The 21,751-nt window shown below is 55.5% G+C and overlaps 1 protein-coding gene across 2 annotated transcripts in view; it reads right to left on the reverse strand.

Moving 5' to 3' along the window:
- Positions 1–21,605, reverse strand: part of HELZ2 (helicase with zinc finger 2) — a 30,127-nt gene extending 8,522 nt beyond the window's left edge. The window contains exons 1-10 of one of the 2 annotated variants that reach the window (XM_068207785.1): positions 21,450–21,605; positions 11,004–12,146; positions 10,710–10,893; positions 10,212–10,319; positions 9,139–9,662; positions 8,169–8,801; positions 6,257–7,040; positions 5,774–5,849; positions 968–4,478; positions 51–136 (exon numbers count right to left, since the gene is read on the reverse strand). In XM_068207785.1, the coding sequence (XP_068063886.1) occupies positions 51–136; positions 968–4,478; positions 5,774–5,849; positions 6,257–7,040; positions 8,169–8,801; positions 9,139–9,662; positions 10,212–10,319; positions 10,710–10,893; positions 11,004–12,004 (6,907 nt within the window). In that variant the 5' untranslated portion in view covers positions 12,005–12,146; positions 21,450–21,605. Of the gene's footprint in view, positions 1–50; positions 137–967; positions 4,479–5,773; positions 5,850–6,256; positions 7,041–8,168; positions 8,802–9,138; positions 9,663–10,211; positions 10,320–10,709; positions 10,894–11,003; positions 12,147–17,470; positions 19,251–21,449 lie in introns of those variants that run through there. The other variant, XM_068207786.1, reaches the window with a different exon arrangement.
- Between the last annotated feature and the right edge of the window lie 146 nt (positions 21,606–21,751).

Consider the following 21,751-nt stretch of genomic DNA (forward strand, 5'->3'; position numbering starts at 1 on the left):
GGCCAGAAGCCAGTAGCCACAAGGTAAGAAAGGTTAATATTTGCACTTACATTTTTGAGGAGGTTCGTGGCCAAGGGCAATGCTTTGAGCAAGGTCAGAGGCATACTTGAGCTTCCAAAGTGCTTTTTCTTTCCGTCTGACAGACAAAGAAAAATAGGAATTAATGGAATACAGCATAAAATAGCAAAAGTTGTAATACAGCTTTGCTTAACTGCCTTACTTATTCTTTCTCTCTGCTTTGCTGTTGCATTAGCTCCTTCCATAAAGAACTTAAACCACAAATAACTTAAACTTATTCTGCGCCTCTGCATCTAGGACCATTTCTCAACTGACTGAAGAGCTGAGCCTGCAAAGATGTTGAGAGCAAGCAACACAACTCCTGTCCCAAGTCTGTTTTGTTATGGCCCACACCATTTTACTGGATTAGCTTCCAATGTTTCCTAGAATTCATGGTGCAAAAGGAAGCACGTTCTGCCCTGAGAATGCTACAGCACTGGGGGTGCATAGCAGCCTATGCTGTGTACGAGGAAGGGCAAACTAGGCATCAGCTCTGATTTTAAAAGAGCAGAACTTGCTTTGCAGCAACAACAAAGGGGAATGATTTGGAAATCAGGGAACTCTTCCACTGAGCAAATCCCACTCCAGGACTTCACTAGGCCTTTTAAAACACATATTGCAGCATCCCAGTAACATAAGAAGCAAGTGCTCAGGGAAATTTCATCACCTTCCCTTATCTCCCCATTCTCAGGGACAACCAGAAGAGCATGAGACCCTCTGGAGAAAAGACACGAGGAGTGCTGCCACTCCCTCCAAAGACCCACAGCCCAACAGTATGGCTAGTCAGAGCAAGGATAAGGGCAGGTTTTTCAGGGGATCAGCCACAGCAGTGAGGAAAGCCCCTGGGGGTGCAGCAGAGGGGTCCTGTGGGAAGCCACGTTAACCAGAGCACACTGCTGAGCCCACTTACATGTCTGGCAGCATCTTTGGAATGAGCTCCACTGTGAACCTCGCAGAATTCTGTGAGATCTCCACAGGGATGGTCTCCATAGACATATAGTGGATGTAAAAATTCATAGTCTGATGACCAGACCTGTCCGACTTCTTGTCATCGTTGAACTCCTCCATGACCCCATGAGCCACCCAGGTGTAGGTATCAGGATCAACCACAAGTTTGTTCTCTGATTTGCCGTTGTCAAGCAAAGACAGGTTCTGGAGGCCATGGCTAAGGCATTCCTCATCACTCTGAGGGTTCTTGGGAAGCTTCAGCCCACCTAAACGAATGCACAGGTAACAGTGGAAGAAGTCCACTTCAATGGAGCAGTCCTCCAACCACTTCTTGTTCAGCACAAAACTCCCTTGCAGCTGTCCTTTGCTTGTCCTTTGCTTTGCCCACTTTATTTTAACATCACGGAGGACAATTGAGTCATTCTCAGCCACGGCACACGACGCAGACTCCATGGCACTCATGGGCACCCACACCTTGTTGTACTCCGTCGCGTTCTTGTACCTGTCCTTGGACTGCAGCGTGGCATAGGCTGAGAAGCAGTCGATTGGCTTCTCCATGTGCTGCAGGCAGACGTCAAACTCTGGTGTCACACACCACAGCTGCACAAAGGGCACCAGGAAACCGCGGCTGACGTCGGTGGTGAGCTGGAACCACAGCGCGTCACCGGCGCTCAGCTCCAGGGACAGCTCCATGTAGTGGGAGCAGGAGCTCTTCCGCACCCAGCCTATCTGCCGGTGGTACAGCTCCTTGCTCTGCTGCAGGAGGGACGCGGCCCTGTCAAACTCCTCGTTCCTGATGGCCGTCAGCACCTCTTGCCACGCCTGGGTGCGGAAGAGGGTGACACTCATGTCACGGAGGGGTCCTTCCCGCAGGCTCTGCTCCTTTGTCTCTGCAGAGTACATCCTCCTCTTCCAGGTCAGCCTGATGCTGCTCCGCTGCTGGATGAACACAGGCTGCTCTATCAGCTGAAGGGACCTGTAACTAATTTTCTGCGGATCCGGAAGACTCTCCTTGTTCAGGGGAAACAGGGCTTTAAAAAACCTGCTCATCTCTTCGATATCCACCACAAAGGCAATCTTCTGCAGGACTTGGTCCTTCAGCTGGCTGGCCATCTGCAGGGAGTGGGCTCTCTTCTCATACATCATCGCCTGGCTATTCTTCCTGTTGAAGTCGTGACAGAGAAACTCGATGTCATCCGCAGAATAGATGAGGGGCTTCTTGCGGAGCACAGAATGAAGGTGCCGCTGCACCACGACATCCACGTACCGACGGATGGGAGAGGAGGCCCAGGTGTAGGAGTCAACGTGCAGGGAGTAATGACCTGCCTTCGACTGGACAGTGGAGTTGGAGCGACAGAAGTAGGAGCGGCTGAGCAGTCTCCTGAACTCCAGGGCCACGGGAGCCAGCTTTGGATGGATGTCATCAGTGACAACGAGGTCGAGCATCTTCTGGAAGTCACGGGCACTAGCAGCTGACTGCAGGTGCTCCCAGATGGGGCCCAGAAGACTGAATTCCACATTTTTAGGAGACTCTTGACCAGGAGGCATTTCTCCAAGGTGATGCAAGAGATGAATGGACAAAGGAATGAGGTGGCTGTACTTGTTTTTCATGTGTGACAGCTGTCCAAGACTTGGCTCACACTGACACCGGAGAGGAGTGATGTTTCTGGTCACCTCCTGGTTGGTGAGGAACTCAGCCACGAAACTATTGAACATGATCATTAACTCCTCTATCATCTGATGGGACCCCCTGTTACCTGGGGAACTTTCCTCATCCAGCCGATCATAGAAACAGTCCTCCTGCAGCCTAAACTTCCGATGGATCCTGGAGAAGTGATAAGCCACAGCTATGCAGTCCTCCAGGGTATCAAAACGAAGGGCCTTTGCTGTTCCCCTGTAGCAGTTCTTAATGCAGAGTTCTGCCTCTTCGTAGGACAGCTGCCTGTCTGAGCGGATCACAGAGATAGTGAAGATTCCCTTTAACATCTGATCAGTCTCCTTCTCTACGGTGACAAACAAGGAGATCACCCGTCGATCTTTCTGCGGGAGGAGGCTGCAGACATCTTGGCTGATTTTGGGTGGGAACATACACAGAGGCTCCTGCTTGGGAGCATAGAAGGTGACACCCCGCTTCTTTGCTTCCAGGTCCAAGGCACTGTCTTTGGGAATTATGCCAGCCACATCTGCAATGTGGATTCCAATCTCATAGTGACGCCCAAGATCTCTAACGCTGATGGCATCGTCCAAATCCCTGGCACCTTGGGGGTCAATAGTGAAGGTCATGTAATTCCGACAGTCCTTCCGAGTTTCCTTGGTGAGGTTTATGTTGCTGTTGGAGGTGTATTTGGCTGACTCTCTGGTGACAGCAGCTGGGTATTTTTTCTCCAAACCATACTCCAAGGTGAGGATCTTTAAGCCTTCTTCCAAAGTCAATGCTGCCTGCAGGACCTCTGTTATTATCCCCAAAGGGTAGTAAAAGCCTTCCCGCCAGGAGATGACCTGGACACAAAAGAACTGGCACTTCCTTGTCTCCTGGCTGATCTTCTCACAGCTGACCACTCTGTACTTCCCATTGACAAGCTTGCGGATGGGAATGACATTGGGTTTCTCCTTCAGCCCTGGGACAAATATTTTGGTGACAGTGGGATCGATGGGTATCATCACACGGGGATCAAACTCATCCATCATGCAGACGAAGGTTGGTTCTCTCTCGGCACGCTTCAGGATGCCCACCACCCTCCCCTGTGGGCGGTGACTGCTGCTGTCACCTGTGCTGTTCTCCAGGATTTCCACTAGCACCTCATCCCCAGTGAAGGCTGTCCCACAGTTAACTCTGCCTTTGATCTGGATATTCATGGCAGGGGAGTCATTGAGGGTGAAGGCAGAAGCTCTGTCAAACCCCTCTTTGACCAGCTCACACCTCTTGTACATTTGGGGGTGCATATGCAGGTACTGCTGCATCATCTGAGAAGAGAAGCTGACATACTCCCACTTGTCTTTCCACTGGTTTGAAGCCTCGGCCTTCACATTCAGCAGCCCTTCATCAGACACTGTCACCAGCATGTTCTTGCTCTCATCTAAGAGCTCCTGGAGGATGGGGTCATCGGGATTCATGCTCTCGCCCTCAGAACTCGAGGAGTCTGTGTCGCTGTCCTCCTCATCCCCCTCCACGCTCCTGCTCCAGCTCTCCTTGTCACATGCAGCCTGTTTGATCTGAGCCATTGTCAGACTCTCCGGGAAGATGCTCCCTTTGTTGATGCACTGCTGGATGAACCGTTTCCACACCTTGCTGCACTGGCCATGGGAGCACAAGGCCACAGCGTCCCCCACCGCAACCACCAGTGACTGAGCCCGGGTCATGATGGTGTTGAGCACTCTGGCCTCGTTGAAGAACTCGAGGTGGTGGGAGGCTGAGACGCGCAGGCTCTCGCTGGTGTGGACTGTGCTGATGATTATGACCCGAAACTCACGGCCTGCACCAGAGGGGACAAGGGAAAAAATCACTTCTGAGAACCCAGCAGGGAAGACTGTGCCTGGCTGCCACCTGTCTACACTGTGTCACCTGGCCATGGACTGATGTAACCCCGCTTGGCTGAAACATGGGGGTCACCCAATGTGAGTAAAGCAGCTCTTGGGGATCGTGAGATCCTCTGTGCATGAACCAGGATGGTCATCACAAGGCACCATCACCCACACACCAGGGAGGGAAGGACAGCTTAGAGATGGGATAAAGGCAGAGCCCTGGACCAGTGCAGCCATGAGCACTCATAGCGTAGTCCAGCATGCCCAGTGCCACCAGCAGCCCCTCCTTGCAAACATGGGTAGAGTTTGCTGTGAATCTCAAATTCCCTGAGGAACTGAGGGTCTTGCAGGAACAAGAGCAGTGATCATTTGCAAGGATCCCTCTCCCCTCAGGAAGAACTCTGCTGATCACAAAACAAATAGCAACCAACAAGAGGCATCCTAGTGATGTCAGCACTGGGAAGAGGCTGCAAAGAAAGGGTGTGGAGATCACAAACACCCCCTGGGGTCAGTTATTCTCACCATGTTGCGCAATAAAAAAAAAAGATAATGAAAACACGGATGAGTCATAAATTAGGTCCTTGAGGACAAAACCAGCCTTATCCCTCTCTTGTCATCCAGAGCAGGAGACTCCTCCTCTAGTGAGCTGTTCTGTGATTGGTACCCATCCTGGTTTCAATTCACTTCTGTCACTAGCCTCCCTCACTGGTACTTAGGGCTTCACATGATTCACACATACTCAAGTCTCTGGGATGGCACTTACAGGGTTTGTACCCTCCTACAAAGCAAAGTCCATATATTTGAAATGAGTTGACAGCTGGGTACAGATTTAATTCAGTGCGAAATCTTATTCACTCAGGAAAAGACAAAATCAAAGATCTACCAACCAGAAGGGTATGGAAATCAGCCGAAGGCACTCCCTCCTAATCCGTGTTACGTGGACTGGACTTTGGTGATGGCAGAGACACTGAGAGGGCGGGGTAGCTCTGCCTGGCAGCACCTCCCATAGAGGTATTTTTACACAACAATGGCCAATATTTTGCATTTTAACAAGGAGGAAAATGTATGTTGGAAACTCCTCTGCTAATACCCCGGTGTCTCTTCGGCCTGCCTGTTACCCCATGGCTGTAGCTGCTATGGATCCCCATGTCCACCAGCAGGACTGCAAAAGTTGTGTATGACTCCCACCCAGAAGACCACCCTAAAATGCAGCCAGGCACGAGGGATTGTTGCATAACACACAAACCTGGCAAATTTTCATAGTTTTCCACCACCACATCTTGTAGCTGCTTTTTCCTCAGCTCTTGTCTTGTTGTAGAAACCTGGTAAGAAAGAGGCACAAGTGAACACAGCTCAGAAACGCCACCCACCAAACACCAGGGTCCCTCATCCTGCCCAGCTGCAGGTTCCCCAAAGTACTTGAAAGCAGCCACACATCTGGGCTGACTTCAGCCAGAGCTCCCACTGCCCTGTCATTAACCTGACTAGAAGATGCTGATAGAAGTGTTTAACTAAGCCATCCCACCATCTCTCTGCTCCAACCACCCAGGACACTCTACCTAAATGGAGAGTGCCTCAAAAAAACACTGAAGGCACATGAGACCCCAGATTTCCTATTTTCACTAGCACAAATACTAATAAATAGATTAAAAGGGTCTCTCTTAGGGAGTGTTTGGTCAGCAGGGCAGGCATAGCCCCCTCAGGTGGAATGCAGGATTCTTCTACGCACCTGCGTCCCATGGGAGACCACACAGATCTTCTTCAGATCCTGGACACCCCACTCATCTGGCCACCTCTGATAGATCTCTTCCACTTTCTCAATCACTTGTATTATCTCAGAGACATTTTGCCAAGAAATCATGGAGATATCCCTTTCAGCCACACCACACACATGGCAGAACATGAGGGGATAAATTTCGGGATGGGGTGGGATGTTCCCACTGGCTTGGATAGCATTGCCATTGCCGATGTAGAAGTGCTTGGAGATGAACTCAATAATGCTGGCAGTGGAACGATAATTCTCATTGAAGATGATCCTGCTCTTCATGGCCACCTCATGCCTCTCCTTCTGGTAGAACTGAAAGAGCCGGTTCAAGAGGGTGTGATCAGCAGATTGCCCACCCTCAACACAGAACAGCTTTGGGGTTATCTGCATGTGGTCCCCAGCCAGGACAATGCGGGTCTCAAAAGTGGCGTAGGAGAGTGGAACCAAAGCTTCGCACTCCAGCATCTGCGCAGCCTCGTCGATCATGATGTGGGTGAAGTAGCCGGGGGGCACCTTCAGGTCCTTGGATAGCATGGAGGTGGTGATAATGATGTGGTGCTTGTCGATCTCGGCCTGCGTGGGCAGGCGGAAGGAGCGCTGGTCTGGCGAGAGGCAGCAGTACATCTGGGTGATGGGGTCTGTCATGTTGACGGACCGGTCGGTGGAGATGATCCGCAGGGGAACAGCCCATGGATGCCCCGTGGTCACATAGTTATGAAAATACTCGCGGATGTAAATGTCAGCAGCGCTGGAGGGGAACAAAAGGGAAAAGCATCAAGGAATCTTTGGTGCTGTTCTTAAATTCTGTGACACAAAGTTCTCTCTCATCATTCTGCAACACACATCCAGTTTCTCTCCTGGCTCTGGTGACACCACACTTGTCACAGCAGACATTCACAACTGCACAAAGGAACCAGTGCCTACGCAGCCACCAATTCCCAGCCTCTTTCAACAGCATGATTTAAAATAGGAATTGGTATTTGAGACTACGACATCTCTTGATACTCTTATGGAAAAATGTGATGTGCCCAAGAAAACCTGTGGCCCTGATGCTGTGCAGGGCCAAGTGACAAGGAGCTCTCCTCTGACAGCAAAGCATCCCCATCTCCTGGTGAGACAAGACCTACAGGAGAAGCTTCCGTGCAAGCAAACAGCCTGGAACAGGCTAAGATTAGCAGTCACCATCTATTATGCATTAAAAACTGAGGCAATAACAGCCTGCAGGATCAGATGTGGACATTCTTTTCAGTGTAACTGCTCTAATTTTAACAGTCTTGGCCTGGTTTCTCTGAAGGCAGATCCAATGGCATTCAGACCAGATCTGCATTTTCTCTTCCCCAAACTCTCTCTGGGAAAGTCAATAGATTGGCATGTATGCAGAGCCAAACAGTCTTCAAGGGCAACTAGAGCACAACATTATCCCAGCATGGTCAGGCAGCAGCTTTCTACTTCTTGCAGTACACAGTAAAGGCTGGAGAATACTGTCTCTCCAGCCACATTCCCATTTTATGATGAGGTAGGAATATGTGAAGTGCTCAAGGCTAGGATGGACAGGGCTTGGAGCAACCTGATCTAGGGGAAGGGTTTGGAACAAGACAAGCTGTAATGTCCTTTCCAACCCAAACCATTCAGGGATTCTGTGAGTCTGTGTTGCCTCTTCCACAAAGACTTCCACCCATGCCAGATTTCCTCCTAGCAGGAAGTAGAGCAGTTTAAGACAAATTCAACAAAAACTAATTTATTTAAACAAACAATTGAAGTGAACACTGAGAAAAGGGCAGCTTGGCTCTGGCTCATACACCCTGGCTCCCCTTCACCCCCTCAGCAAGCAATGCACCAGCTTGCCCAAAGTTCTCATTGCCTCTTCCCTGCTAACCTGTTTGTGTGAGTGCAGATCAGCACCCGTGTGTTGGGCTGCCTGAGGATCTCCAAGGTGGCCATGGCCAAGGTGAATGTCTTCCCTGTGCCAAAAGGCCCATAGATGAGCAGAGGTGGGACCTGGCGGCTGGTGGTCGGCTGGCCCGTGATGAAGGAGATGGCCTGTTTCTGCTTGCTGTTCCCTCTCTGCGGGGACCCAAGAGAGTAGGGGATGGAGCAACTGGCCACATCTGGCAGGACCAGCTTCTCGTCGAACAGGCTGTCCACAGCTTGGTGCCAGTGTCGGAACAGCAGCTGGTCTATTTGGAACTGGATCTCCACCTTGTGGGAAGTGTTTGCCTTGAAGTTTAGCTCCAAGCAGCATCTGCGTGGTATCTGTAGCCAGATAGTCTTCTCCGTGGTGGCTTTACGTTCCACAAAAACTTCATAAACCCGATTGTCCACAGGTGGGTCAAGCGCCAGGAAGGCAGTGGGCACAGACCTGCTCAGCAGGTACCCCTCATCCGTGTCCGGCGAGAGGTTGTAAGGGGTAGGCACTTCAGCAAACAGCTCCCCAGAGAGAGCAAACTTCACCCCCATGGAGAGGCTCTGCAGCATGGGGGTCAGCGAGATGAGCACACGCAGGTTGAGTCTGAAAGGAGGAAACACCCAAATGAAGAGTAAAGAAAGGATCTGTCAGTTCCTGAGCCCTCCTCCATGGAGGGGGGAGTGCCACCTACACCCAGAGAGGGTCTGCCAGCCCCCCAAGCACATAGAGAAAGAAACCATGCTCTAGCTAATCCACAGCCACAGGATGAGACTCAGCAAGCCATCCTTCTTGGCAGGTTTCCAGCTTTCTGGGAAGGCACCACAAGACTCAACCCAGAATGGACAGAGGACCCCAGGAGCAGCATGGCCCCAAGGATTAGCAATAGGCTTGTGGTCCCCAGTGAAGGGTTACTCCAAAAGGGTTCACTCTTGGCACTTACTTGGCAATCAGAGCCTGCTCAGCTTCTTCCTCACGGAAGAGGAAGCTGTGCATCCTCTCCCGATAGTTGAGCCGAGTGATGGGAACGACTGCACTCCCCTCACTTTGGTAATCCAGTGCCAGAGCAGGAGGTTTGTACTTAGCCAGCAGAACCACCTCTTCACTAGTCTTTGGCATGCTGGGAACGATGATGCGGTTACCCCGGTCCCAGCGCACAAAGTTGACGGGGCGGGTGCTCTCCCTGGTGCTGGGGACGTGCCGGGGGGTCTCCCGCCGGCCCACCTTCACCTTGATCTTCTGCATGAGGACGGGGCGCTTGCCGAAGTCGAAGACCACCCACTGCTCGAAGATGCCCAGGATGCAGCACTCCATGCTGACCTCCACCAGCGCAGTGCGGGGCGAGGAGGACACGATGGCCACGTGCTCCCCACAAATGTACTGCAGGCCCCGGGAAAGCCCATTCCCTGAGAAGTAAAAGTTGACTCCAGGGTCCCGCTTCAGCAGGGCCACGTGCTGCAGATGCATCTGCCATTGAGGAGAAGACAGGGACACAGTGAGGGCAGCCCACAGGAAGAGCCCAGCAGCTGGTAAGGTTCTCCAGCAGCATTTCCTAGAAAAAGCTGCTAGAGGAACCAAACTCTATGCCAGTCTCACCACAACTTATTCCTCTTGCAATCACACAGCAATTACTCTAAAGTCTCAGAGAACCTCAGGTTCCAGTTTAATATCAACCAGTGTGCAGTAAATAGGAAATCTACTTTGGAGAAGACAGGCTCTTGCCCCCAACATCCACAAAATCCTGGTCAGGAAAGCAGCTGAATGTTGTTATTGTTGATGGTACAGGGGAGGTGTTGAGACCAGCCAGGTCTGCCCCAGGACCACTGCACAAGACAGGAGACACAGTGGCTACACCCCCTGCACACAGTCCCAGTGCAGGCACCACCTGAGCAGCTCCTATGTACCCAGCACTTGTTCTTATTTAAACATCCCAAATCCCCATTCTTCTCCCCCTTGCAGAAGTAATAACTAAAAAACTCCCCAGCCAAACAAAACCCTACAAAGGACTGAGCTTACCTGAGAATGGATCTTGAACCGCCATTGGTATTTCTTCTTCCTGTCCTCCAGCTGCACATGCAGAGGCTGCTCACACACAACTTGGACACCTTCGACGTGCTCCGCCATCTGTGGGGAGTCATGAGAGGAGAGGGACTGAAGGCAGCATCCCAGGGATACACCTCAAAGCCCTCCACAGTGCCATCTTCATCCTTGTCTTCATGCTACATCCTCCCAAGAGAGATCAAGAGTACATCCTCATACTCCATCCTTCCCCACCGCTGCTCTGGGTCCCCACCCAGCAGCCTTGGGAACCAAGAGGACCCACGGCATAGCTTGGGTACCCTGAGCAGGCTCTCAGGTTGCTGTCTCCAAAGAGATGAAGGAAGGAGGATGCCACATCCCTTTTTGCATCCCCATTAGGAAGCTGAGCAGTGGTCTCCATTCCCAAGCTCTCATACCAGAGAATTCCTGTGATGCCCTGGACCAAAGTGCTCCCACCCTGTGCCCGCCACTCACAATTAACACCTCGTTGGAGCACACCCGATACTCAGCAAGGAGCCGGTCCTGGTAGGACAAGAGCCCATCCTTCAGGGCTTGCTTCTTTTTCTTCACAGAAACCTTCACCCGCTGGATCCACTCCTGCAGCTCCTCTTTGGAATGAGCCTTGGTGCAGCTGCTCCCCATTTCACACACCTCCGCTCTGTCAGGAGAGAGGTGTTCCAGGTGCCACCCATGCCTGGTGGCATGGGGATCCTCAGGGAGCCGGCAGCTCCCTGCTGCCCCTGCCCTCTTCCCTGCTGGATGCCTTACCTGCTACACAGTGAGAACTTGGTCAGCCCGAGCGGTGGTGCACGGTGGACCCACTGCATGGAGCTGTCGGCCGAGAGCATGTGCACGTGCTCAATGGAGGAGCAGTGGTTCTCAAAGCTCTCCTGCGAGCTGCAGGTCACCAGGCAGATGTGGCAGTAGAAACACACGGGCGCAGGCGCTGCTGGCTCGCCGTTGGTGCTGCCGGTGCCCGCAGATGGCAGCAGGTCAGAGCGCAGCAATCCGTGCTCCCTCTCGGCCTCCCAGATGGCCATCTCCACATCACTGTGGGCGAACTGGCAGCGCTGCGGGCCGTGCCTGCAGGGCTGGCCCCGGGACACGAACCGGCAGTAGGAGAGGGTCTCGATGAACTCGGGGCAGGGCCGGATGGCCGTGTACTGCTGCTTCTTCTGGCTGTCCAGCACCGCGTGCACCAGGAGCGGGTCCCAGGTGTGGTGGGACTCACAGAGCCACCTGCAGCCACCCACTGTGATGCGCTGGGGGCGGCCAAAAAAGCAATGCTTGCAGATCTCCTGGAAGTACCCCCCAAACTCGCTGGTGATCTCACTGGCAGCACTGGCAGTGAGGTGGGGGGTGGCAGCAGGGTGGCCCCCCAGCTGTGCCTGCAGCACCGCTGCCTTCAGCCAGCGCCGCTCCAGCTGGTGCTCCCTCTCAAAGTTCCAGACCATGGCCTCCTCCGCGCTCCAGGCAAAGGTGCACTGGTTCTTGTGCCTGCTGCAGCCCAGCCCCATCACGTAGTACCTGCAGACAGCGTAGCGCGCGGGGTTGGGGAAGCCGGGCCGCCGGCACACCTTCCTCCATGCTGTGCTGCGGCGGCTGCGGCAGCGCGCCAGCAGGATCTCGTACATGCACTTGTGCTCCACCTCCTGCGGGTGGTAGGTGATCTCGTTCTCCTTCACACTGCACTTGGAGCAGACCAGGAGCAGTTCCAGCTGCTGCTGGAGGCTGCCAAGAGGCACCTTTGGGCCGTTGGCCATTGGCATCTTTGGCAGCAGCTTGAGTGGGGCAAAATTAATGGTGGGAAGATCTTAGAAGGTGATGCCGTGGGGAGGAGGTGCCATGGAGCAAGTGGCCTTGTCCTAGCTCACTGCATACCTGCCGGTCATCGGTGTAAGCTCATGAAGCCTGACAAAGGAACAAGGAACAAGTGACTGAGCAGGAAACATCAGACAATCCCTGGCTAGGTGCACACAGAGGCACTGGCACACCCAGGAACCTCACCCAGGCAACCTCAGCCTCAGCACCCTCTCCCCCAGCTCTGTTCCCCCACCAGCCCAGGTCCCAGGGGGGTGTTTTGCACAGGGATCAGGCTGCCAAGTGGTGGTGGTTCCCAGAAGGGCTCAGCCTGGTCCCCGATATCCCTATAGACCATCAGCATTTACCATCCAAAGTGGCAAAGCAGTAACTGCTCCAGAGGGCCCAGCACACTCCCCACAGCAGCCACTGATCTCCCCCCGACCATGGACACATGATCCAACTTCCTCTTCTTGCTGCCAGCACCTGCCCCACCTTGGGTCCCTCCTGCCAACTTTCTTTATCCTGTTTTCATCCCCAAGTTGGCCACGCTGAGTGGGAGGAACCCAGCTCCAGCCCCTCAGCCTATCCGTCCTGTAGCACAAAAGATTAATTGGAATTAATTATTGAAGCAACCACTCTCTTTGCTCCTGGGATGCAGCACCCAAGGCCGGGAGATGGGCATGCTGGAACAGGGGCCTGCCGGCATCTCTCCAGCTGACAGCTCGGTAAACATCCGACTGGGAGAGCTCGGCCCTAGCGGCGGGGAAGGCAACCCATGGCTCACTGTCCTTTCCAGCCACCAGCTCCGGCATTTGCATTTCCTGGCTAATCAGGGGCCAGAAGCAGCCCTGGAAATGATTCTGCAGGGTTTGGTGTCAGGGTGAAGGGAACATGCCGGGGCACATCCTTTGGCAGGGTGTGCTGCCAAGAAAAGCCACCAGCCTCGTGCCGAGCACCCAACTCGGGCTCCTGGCCAGCAGCCACCATAGACTGGGTCTCTGGCAATGCCAGGGAAGAGCAGGATTTACAGCTGAGGGCCAGTGGACAATGGAACAGGAAGGCAAAACTTGCCTTCTGCATTTTTTATTAAGAATCCTTTGCTCTTTTCTGGGATAAACAGGGTGCTGGGCAAAGTGGGCAGGGAGTGCTGAGGCTGCTGCTCCAGCTGGAGCTCCAGACAACAAACACCAAGCTGGAAGTGGCTGGAGCATCACCCACATTCCCAGCATACCCTTAGAGAGCTCCTCACCTCCCATCCCAGTGTCACAGCATCCACCGGCTGCTAAGCCCTGAAGGAGTCATCTAATCCTACTTCTCTGTGTGCATCAGGTCAGACACGTGCTCGGTGGATAAACACCCGCTCGGTTTATCTCTCAAGGCCTGGCAGCAAGCCTGGCACTGGGCAGAGCTGCAGGTTTCCATTTTGGGAAGCTGTGGGATTCCGTGGCAGACTCCCACGCCACGCTGGCTTGATTGGGGTCAGTGTGCCACACCAGTGTGCCATGCCACGAGCTCTGCATCCAGAGCTGAATCACCCAGACCCAGCTCTGCGCCTTCACTTCCAAACCTTTACTTGAAGCACTCAGTGCAGGCTGGCAGTGAAAGAAGAGCAGTGACCCCGAGCTGGCTGGGGCCAGCAGACAGCCAGGGTATCCCTATCCTCCGGCTGTAACAAGGTCATGGTCATTGAAATAAAACTTTCTGTAGTCCAGGGGTCAGGAGCTTGTTGTTTGTTCTGGTTCTACTACAGAAAAAGAAAAATTGGAGCCACAGCTGAGGTTCTGGTGCTGCCTAATTGCTGATTGATGCAGATAAAATGCTTTGTTCCAAAATGAAATAATTTGGGAAAATTTGAAAATAAGCACCTATAAAGAGAGGAAGGAGAGTGGAACAAGCTGTCTCATGCCCAGGGGCATCAAGGGATGCTCCTCTGATTTCCAGCAAGACAGCAAAGGCAGCACGGTGCTGGTGAGGGCTGCAGACCCCCTGGAGCTGCTCCTGACAAACTGCTCCAGGCTGTGAGCACCGGGAAAACCCCCGGACAATGGAAACCAGGCAACTGTTTGGGGAGACACAGCCTGCTCCGAGGGCTGGACTGCGGGATGGAAAAACCCTGCACCTTGTGGGGGTCAAAATCCCTCCTGTTTGAGCCTGGGGAGCCTGTTTGCTCCGAGGGAGCATTCCCACTCGGCTTTCCCCGGGAGATCAGGGATGGACTGGAGCTAAGCGGGACCCCAGGGCAGAGGGAGTGTCCCCCGCGACCGCAGGTTCAGCTTGCCCCGGGGCCTTGGCACAGGGCAGGGGGGACACAGAGGGCGGCGGCGGCGGCGCGGGGCCGGGCTGTTCCCGAACCGCCACAGCGGGAGCGCCCGGAGCGGGACACAGGTCACGCTGAGCCGCCGAGAGCCTTCCAGCTCCTTTGAAGCTGGCGAGGGCAGCACGTTCCCAGTGGAACTGACTTCTGCAGTCGCGGGAACGCTTTGGTATCCCTCCCTCAGCAGTTCCACCTTCCTTCCTCTGGAAGTCTCCGCCTCCGGCCGAGCCCTCCTGGGAAAGGCACTCAGGGTTTGTGCGACATCTGTGCAACACTGGAACTGGTGAAAACTCCAGTAAACCTCAGTTATGCACACGGGAGAGGAAGAAACCTGATCGCTGGCACTGGGCTCCGTGCACAGGGAGCCGAACTTCCCGGCCCGGACACGTCCACGGCCGCAGAGCTCATGGGAGACGCGGTCCTGCAGCACCGCCGGTACCGACCCGCCCGGTTAAACGCTTAAGAACTGCCCATAAAGACCGAGCAGGACAGCCAGGGTGCCACTGGAATTCATGCCTAGGCAGGGCATCCCAGCTGGAAAAAGATAAGAGGGAATATTCCACCTTTAAAGGGGTCAATTCCTCTGCTGTTTATTTTTTTTAAGAAGGCGTTTGATTTTGAGCAAACTGCCAGAACATGCTCCGGGTCTGGAGGTGGGAGGGAAGAGGAAGTGCAAACCCCGCTCTAAGTCTCTGTACAGCACTAGTGCTGACGCCAAATTAAAGCTTTTCTCTCTCTACAGCACTCTTATACTAGGAAAGAAAGAAAGAAAGGAAAAGGAGAGGGATAAAAAAAAAAAAAAAAAAAAAAAAAAAAAAAAAAAAAAAAGCAGCTAAGAGGACTTTTGCAATCCAAGCTCGGGTGGAGGGAAGATGCAAGGCACAGGGAAGCTCAGGGAGTTCTGCCCCAAGACAGCTGTCCCACTGGGAATAAAACTGATGTCAACAGGGCAAAATTCAAATGCTTCAGGGAAGGTAAGAGTGGAAGGGGAGCAGTATTTACCAGCAAGCCACAGACCATGATTTACAAGCTGAATTTTGCATATTTCAAGAAAAAACAACCTTTTTTACAATGATCCTGAAAAGCTCAGCCTGGCATTTAAAGCCACTCACATCCTGCTGATGGGTGACAAGTCACCATGACAGACAGAGGCTGGTTTATTGTACCCCCAGCCCCATCTGTGCGAGTTCTGCCTCTCTCCCAGGCACCAACACAGCCCCACACACCCTCTGCCCAGCTCTGGTTCAGCCTTGCCAAAAACCAAACCCAAACAGAGCACACCATGGCCTCGCTGATGGCATTTCCTCCGTGCTCAGGAAAATGCTTTGGGTCATGGCCGGGCCATGCTGTGTCCAAGTATCGTCCCTGGCAGGCGCCTTGCAGGGCACGCTGCAGCCAGAGATAATCACATTTCCCTGGAAATGGCGAGGGAAAGCATGGCTGTGGTAGAGAAATGCTCACCGTGCCCCTGGGTCCCGACGCTCCGCACCCATCCTATCCCACCAGGAGGAAGGTGGCCCTTCTCTGAGCTCTTGGCTTCGTTAATTATTGACAAAATATTGGGCAACGCGCTACGCTGGAGTAAGCCAAGTGCCCCTCGATCAGAGCAAGTGACGTGGATCAGCGTGTTGGGGGTGGGATGGGGACAGGGGACCATGTGCCTCGGGGGGCTGCAGCCCCACACCCCCGTTACCGGACCTAGCCAAGCACTGGCCCTTGGAAGTTTTTCTAGAGCTGCAAGCAGCAGCAACAGTGCAAGACCTTCCCAGCATCTCCAGCACCTCACCAGCGATCGGTGCAGCCGGGCTGGCCGGGAGGGCTTGGAAACGGTGGAAGAGGAGCTGCCTGGCAGATGCTGGCCAGTGCCACCCCACCACCCTCAGTCCTCCTGGCTGCACCGAAGCCACACCCCTCTGAAATCTCCCTCCAGTGCAAAAACAGCCTCCAAAGTTCTTGGCGCCCCCCTTTCCCAGCCTTTTTCAACCAGACAGCTCTCTCCACATCCCATCCAAGAGCCGGCACTACCAGCCTGGCTGCTGCAGTGACCGCCGTGACACCACTGCCCGAGTGTGTGTGCAGGCACAGACCCTCCAGTGTGTGCAGAGCCCCGAGACACGTGGACCCCCGGATGCTGCATTTGCTTTTATCCAGCTGTAAGAAGTTCATCGGGAGCTCCCAGATGCCATCCCCGGAGTTCTGAGGCGGCAGCAGGGTTAGAATACCGCTCCCGGGGATCGCTCACCGAAGGCAGCACTGTGCACTCCCGGGGTTCTCCCCACCCTCCAAACAGGGCTTTGCACCTCAAAACCTGCACTCTGGCTATGACCATCCTCTCCCGAACGCATCCCAGCCCAGGCAGGAATGCTGCGAGCGGGGGCAGGGGCTGAGCGGGATGCGCTCCCCGCACGCCCTGCAGCATCCCGCACGCCCTGCAGCACCCCACGGCTCGCTGCGGGGCTACCGGGGGCACCCTCGGTCCTGCAGCCCCCCAGGGTGCTCCGCTGACCGCCCATCCTCGGAGCTTCCCCTCCCCCCGGAACGCCCCCCGCCGCTCTCACCGCCGCCGCCGCCGCGGTGGGGGGACCCGCGGGGACCCGGGGGCTCGCCGCCGGCGGCAGTTTCGCTTCTCGGGCCTCCCTGCATTCAAACCGGGGCCGGACTTCGCGGAAATTGCATCACGGCGGCCCCGCCCCGCCCCGCCCGCCGGCACCGGGGAGAGCAGGAGCCGGTACGGCCACCGAGCGGGCACCAGGCGGGGGAGATCGGCACCGGCACCGGCGGGAGCCCCAGCCGGCACCGGGACCGCCACCGGGAGGGGGCAGCTGGCACTGGACAAGAGGGGCAGGCAGCGGGGTGGGGGACAGGCACCAGGGGGAAGGGGCACCAAGGGAGACGGGCAGCAGCATTCAGGGCAGCAGAAGCCGGTACCGGTACCGGTAGCGGCACCGGCGGGACAGCACCACCCGCATCGCGCAGCGAACGGGACGGGCGCTCCTGGGGGTACCGCCTCACACCCCGGTCCCGTCCCACCCCCGCATCCCCGCGCATCGGGGGCCGAGTGTCCCCCCGATCCTGTCCCCCCAAGTGCAGAGGGGCCGCTCCCGGGGGCGCTGCTCACCCGCAGATCGGGATTCCCCGCGCTCAGATTCGGTCCAGAGCCGGGAGCGGCGGCACCGTAGTTTTAAGGGAATATTGAGCGGCAGCCCCGGTCCTCAGCCCGGCGCCCCCGGCAGCCTCCTTTTTAACGGGGCTCGGGGGGCGGGGGTGGGGTGCAGAACGCTGCCCTCCTTTCTGTTCATCACTTTCGTTTTCCGTTCGGTTCCCTGCCTGGCGCGATGCACCCGCTGCAGAGCTCAGCCTCGAGCCAAAAAAAACCCCTCAAACCCCAAATCTACCCCCAGCAGCAGCCGAGTCTCATTTGCATCGTGTTTCCTGGGGCAGCACCGACAGCCGGGGGTCAACACCCCGCACCCCAGTTTTGTGGGCACGTGTTACCACACAAGCACCCTCAGCTGATGCTCAGCGCCCGAGAAGTGAGGGATCCTCACCACCGGACTGTGGAGCTCCTTCTCAGCCCCTTCGCACTTCACCAAACCCATCCCACAACAGCTTAGCATCTCATCCCAGCCCTCATCCTCCCCCTGTGCGGTTTGGTGATGGGGCACATGTGCGGGTAATACACACAGAACCAAAAAACCCTGCAACCCGATATGACCCCAAAACACACGCATCCAGGCAAAATCCCAGGAAGCTCCTCTAACAGCCCCAGCCCCAGGAAACCACAACAGCAGCCGCATCTCATCAGCCAGGACACAAAGCTTCAGAAAGCCATGACCTGTAAAGCAGGTGCTGTGCCAAACACTGCGGTCCAGCCCCAGTATTCCCACCTAATGGAATTATCTTCATGCCAGAAGCCAGCTGCAAGCCCTGGAAACAACCAGGGAAAACAAACACACCTCCAGCTACAAGTGGCTGTAAAAAATCGCAGGCCCCAGAGGCAAAGTGTCCCTGCTGACGGGGACTCTGTTCAATCCTTCCAGCAATTGATGGGCGGGTCGTCCTTGGTGGTGCCACCTCAACACAAAGCCACCCTTAGCGACAAAAAAAGTTCTTCCTCAAAGCAAATGGGAGGAGGAAACACAAAGCCAGCCTGTAGGGCAGCCGGCAGTGCAGCAGGAAGGAAGAAGGGGCAGAGACCAGTTTCTGGCACGTTTGTCAACACCAGTGGAAGGAGGAAGAGAAACTATGTTTTTGACCTTCCTGCTTTCTGCAGTCACAGCCACTGGGTGCCTCAGAGGGAGCTCTCACCTTGCTCCCATCCAGCAGCACCCTGCACAACCAAGAAAAGGGTTTTCCCACCAAGGAGAGGAGTGGGGCAGCCCAGGCCTGTGGGTGCTGAATAGACCCCACTAGAGCAGAGGGCACCGGATGGATTCCAGCAGAGCCCTGGGCTGCTGTGGAAACCAGGCATTCCTGGGCAGCAAAGCCACCAGGGCTGTGCAACAACACCCTGGTCACTGCTGGACCCGTGGCAGGATGGCCACCTGCACAGGGCCACCTGCCAGGCTCTGCTGCACTCTGTGCTCTGCCAGCGAGGAGCAGTGGGTGGTTCAGCCCCACAGCAGGATCTGACCCTATGGAGCCCCCGTGCTCAGTGTTCCCCTCCAGGAAAGAGCTCCCCAGCTTTGTCCTTGCAGCTGCCATGGGAACTGTTATGGTTTGAGCAACACCAATCCCATCCCTGCCTGGGAAGGAGTGACCAAGCAAAGCCCAGCCCCAGTATCAGAGTGGTCCATAGTGATGGAGTCCATCCCCATTTGCTACTTGCCTGGGGCAGGAATCATCTCTCTGCCGCCCTGACTCTAAACCACAGCTAAGCTCTCTGTGACAGCATCAGACAGCAGTGAAAAACAAACAAAATACCTAGCACTGCTCCCCTGAGGTGCCCGAGCTAGGATGGGCAGTGCCCAGCTCACCCAGGCAGATCAGCCTTGGCACTGAGGCTTCACTCTGGATTTACAGGTGGGATATCTGGAGGTTTCACTGATTTTACAGGTGGGATATTTTCCCTGCAGCTCTAGAAGCAAGCAGCTTTCACTGTATTATATAAAGCTTCCGGGCCTGCTCATCACTCCACAGGCAGCAGCGGAGCAGCCCAGGGAGCCGCCGGCTGTGCCGTCCCTCCATCGCTGGCGGCGGAGCGCAGGAAGCCGCTGTTGGAGCAGGGAGGAGGCAAAGCAGCGTCACCACATCCACAGCATTAGGGCGGGGGAGAACCGAAACCCAGGATCTGCCGATTTTAGACAAACAAACACCGAGTCGAAAGCCCCGAGTTTCGGTTTCCATTCCTGAGGTGACGCGGCCGACGGTCACGGAGCGGTTTCCCCAGGAAACCATCGCTGCTGCTGCCCGCCCCAGCGCCAGACACGGTGCCCTTTGTGCGCTGCACACCCCCCGCTTGTCCGAGGAAGTTGCTGGGAGCTGGGAGAGCCTTCCCGCGAGGATGCTGGGGCATCTCCTGTCCCGGTAACAGCCCTAACCTGCCCAGAGAGACGCACAGAGTGAGGAATTGGGGATTTCTCACAGCCCCCGCTCCCCGGTACCCCACAGGCAGCTGCCAGGCAGGACCGTGGCAAAGCTCTGCTCGCGGTGCTGCCGGGAAGTGGGAGCCTCTGCTCTTCCCCCAGCACTGCACTCTGCTCCCGTGGATACCTGGAGGAGAAAATGCAAGGGGCTGAGTCTCCATCACCGCACAATCCAGGGAAAAGAAGGGATTTAGCATGAGTCATCCGCAGCCCTTACGTAATTTTGTCTCTGGGTGCGAGTCCTCTACACCCGGCTGTGAGCAGAGCAGCCCTGGGCTCCCCACGGGAGGAAAGGGAAGCAGATCTCAGCCTGAGCACCCAAGGGGAACCCAGGAAGGCAGTGCCGGCAGCACCAGGCTGGTAGGATGGGTGCTGAGAAGTCCAGTCCTGCCCAGGGACCCCAGGCTCACAGAGCAGGTAGACCCACTGGGCTCCACAGCAATGTCCCAGTTGTGGGGTGCACGACACCCACTGCAGCCTTGGGAGCCCACAGTGAGGGGTGCAGCAACCCGGGGGGGGCTTAGGGCGCTCCCCCCTGCAGAGCCCCAGAGCTCAGCACCGTGGGGAGGGACAGCTGATCCACAGGAATGTGCTCTCCACGAGCAACGCTTTACCACCCCTGCTGAAACCAGGGCTGCAAGACCAGGATCTACTGCCACACTCATATGGGACTTCCCCCCGGCCAGGGAATGTCGCCAGATCGCCCACGGCCGCATCCAGCCCAAGGCCACTCATCCAGACACTGATAATCTCTGCATACAACTCGCTGCAGACAACTTCCCTTCTTTGCTTTTCCTTCTCAGCCCTCATCCTGCCGCGAGTTGCTGACTCTGCAAGCCCCCAGCTGCCCTCGGCCGGGCGGGGAAGCACCGCGGCACACTCGGGAGCAGCACAGGCACCCCAGGAGCGGAGCATTTCACCGGGGCACCCCTGAACGTCCCAGGCGGTCTCTGGAGGGAGACAGGGCTGCCCCAAGAGCTGCTGCAAAGGGAGGGGAGAATTGCAGCAGCCCAAATCTGCCTGCCGAGCGTTTATTGCTTGGGGAGCTGTTTACATCCCAAGGAAGAGCTGCTTTGCAGGGCAGAGTACACCCACGCTGGGAATACTTTGCCGGTGAGGTGATCTATAGTCTCCAGGGCAGGTAAAGGTGCACGGAGCCAGAGAAGAGCTGCTGCCTCCTGCTTGCTCTGCTCTGCCCCGGTCCTTGCTGCCCACTGCTGCACCACACCAACACAGAGCTGACACAAATCCTGTCCCACCCCACACTCCACTGCCACCTCTCAGATACCTATAAGGAAGAGCCAGGAGGTCTCGCCTTCTGCCCCCTTTCCCCCTGATCATTCCCTCTCCCACAGCCCCTGGATAACCCAGATGAATTTGGCCAAAGCAGAAATGGCTGGATTGGTATGCTCAGCCCACAGCTCTCCAGGGCTGCGCAAAGGCACCACAACTTTTCAGCCCTGGCACTGCTGGGGAAAGGTGTCCCTGTGCTGCAGAAGGACATTCACTCACCACTGCGGCACAGGAAGAGGGGAATTCGGGCTGGAAACCCACTTCAGGTGTGGCTCAGCACTGCTGCTCACGCTGGAGAGGCAAAAGGCAGCTCAGGGTGATCACAACCCTTTATATGTCCTCGGTCTGACATGCTACTGCTGTCCCAAGTACAGAGATATGACGGCGATATCTTAGCAGCAGCCAGCTGGGAGGGAAAAACCTCTGATAAGGCAGGACTCCTCCTCATCAACTGCGGTCTCAGCTGAGTCTCGGCCAAAACGAAACAAAATCTAATGCTTCAGAGGAATAGATCACTTTTC

This window comes from Anomalospiza imberbis, chromosome 17, assembly GCF_031753505.1.
Source record: "Anomalospiza imberbis isolate Cuckoo-Finch-1a 21T00152 chromosome 17, ASM3175350v1, whole genome shotgun sequence".
Lineage (NCBI taxonomy): Eukaryota > Metazoa > Chordata > Aves > Passeriformes > Viduidae > Anomalospiza > Anomalospiza imberbis.